Source organism: Propithecus coquereli, unplaced genomic scaffold, assembly GCF_000956105.1.
Source record: "Propithecus coquereli isolate 6110/MARCELLA unplaced genomic scaffold, Pcoq_1.0 Scaffold6096, whole genome shotgun sequence".
Taxonomy (NCBI): Eukaryota; Metazoa; Chordata; class Mammalia; order Primates; family Indriidae; genus Propithecus; species Propithecus coquereli.
Window position 1 is genome coordinate 1 of NW_012152059.1, and position 1,020 is coordinate 1,020.

The 1,020-nt window shown below is 34.9% G+C and overlaps 1 protein-coding gene across 1 annotated transcript; it reads left to right on the forward strand.

Annotated features, from left to right (window-relative positions):
* Positions 1 to 411: 411 nt before the first annotated feature.
* On the forward strand, positions 412 to 1,014 carry LOC105822410 (arylacetamide deacetylase-like; the record flags this gene model as incomplete). The annotated part of the gene is made up of 1 exon (XM_012659390.1): positions 412 to 1,014. A coding segment is annotated over one exon (597 nt), but the record flags the coding sequence as incomplete, so codon positions are not given.
* Between the last annotated feature and the right edge of the window lie 6 nt (positions 1,015 to 1,020).

Sequence of the window (1,020 nt, forward strand, 5' to 3'; positions counted from 1 at the left end):
ATCAGAGCCAAATTAGAATTCCTATTTATTTTATCCTTCCCTTAAATGTTCACACTTGTTAATATAATAATGTACGTACACAAATTTTTTACTTTCAAAAAAAATATTGGATTCCTGTGGTGGCCATTTTTTATTTTAGAAGTAGAGATTTTGCTTTCTAATCACAAATTATATGGCCCCTTTCCCTACTCATGGGGAAAATAGTGCAAACCATTTTGCTTACATTGACAATATTAATAGACTCCTATAATATTGAGAACTGGAAAATTCTTTGAGATACATTTTTGTTGTTTCTGATTATCTTTTTGAGATTCTGAATTTACATCATGTTAATATATTGTTTTTAAGTGAAAATATGTGGTTTTAAATGAAAATTACTCATTTAAGCAACTTAATTTCAATGTTTTTCAGCTCAAAGAAGACCCAGATGTTAAGATCAAACTTAAAATCCAATCTTTAATATATCCTGCCCTTCAGGCTCTTGATATGGATTTGCCATCATACAAGGAACATTCACACTTTCCATGTCTACCCAAATCACTTATGGTCAGGTTCTGGAGTGAATACTTTACCACAGATAAATCACTTGAAAAAGCCATGCTCTTCAATCAACACGTACCAGTGGAATCAAGCCATCTGTTCAAGTTTGTTAATTGGAGTTCCTTGCTTCCTGAGAAGTTCAGAAAAGGACATGTTTATAATAGTCCAACTCATGGTAGCTCCAAGCTAGCTAAAAAATATCCAGGGTTCCTAGATGTGAGGGCAGCCCCGCTGCTGGCTGATGACAACAAGTTGCGTGGTTTACCCGTGACCTATGTCATCACTTGTCAATATGACGTTTTAAGAGATGATGGAGTCATGTATGTCACTCGACTTCGGAATGCTGGAGTTCAAGTGACCCATGACCACATTGAGGATGGATACCATGGAGCATTTTCCTATGATGGATTTAAAATTGTGTACAGAATAGAAAATCTGTATATGAGTTGGCTACGTGAAAATCTGTAGTGAAAATTTAAG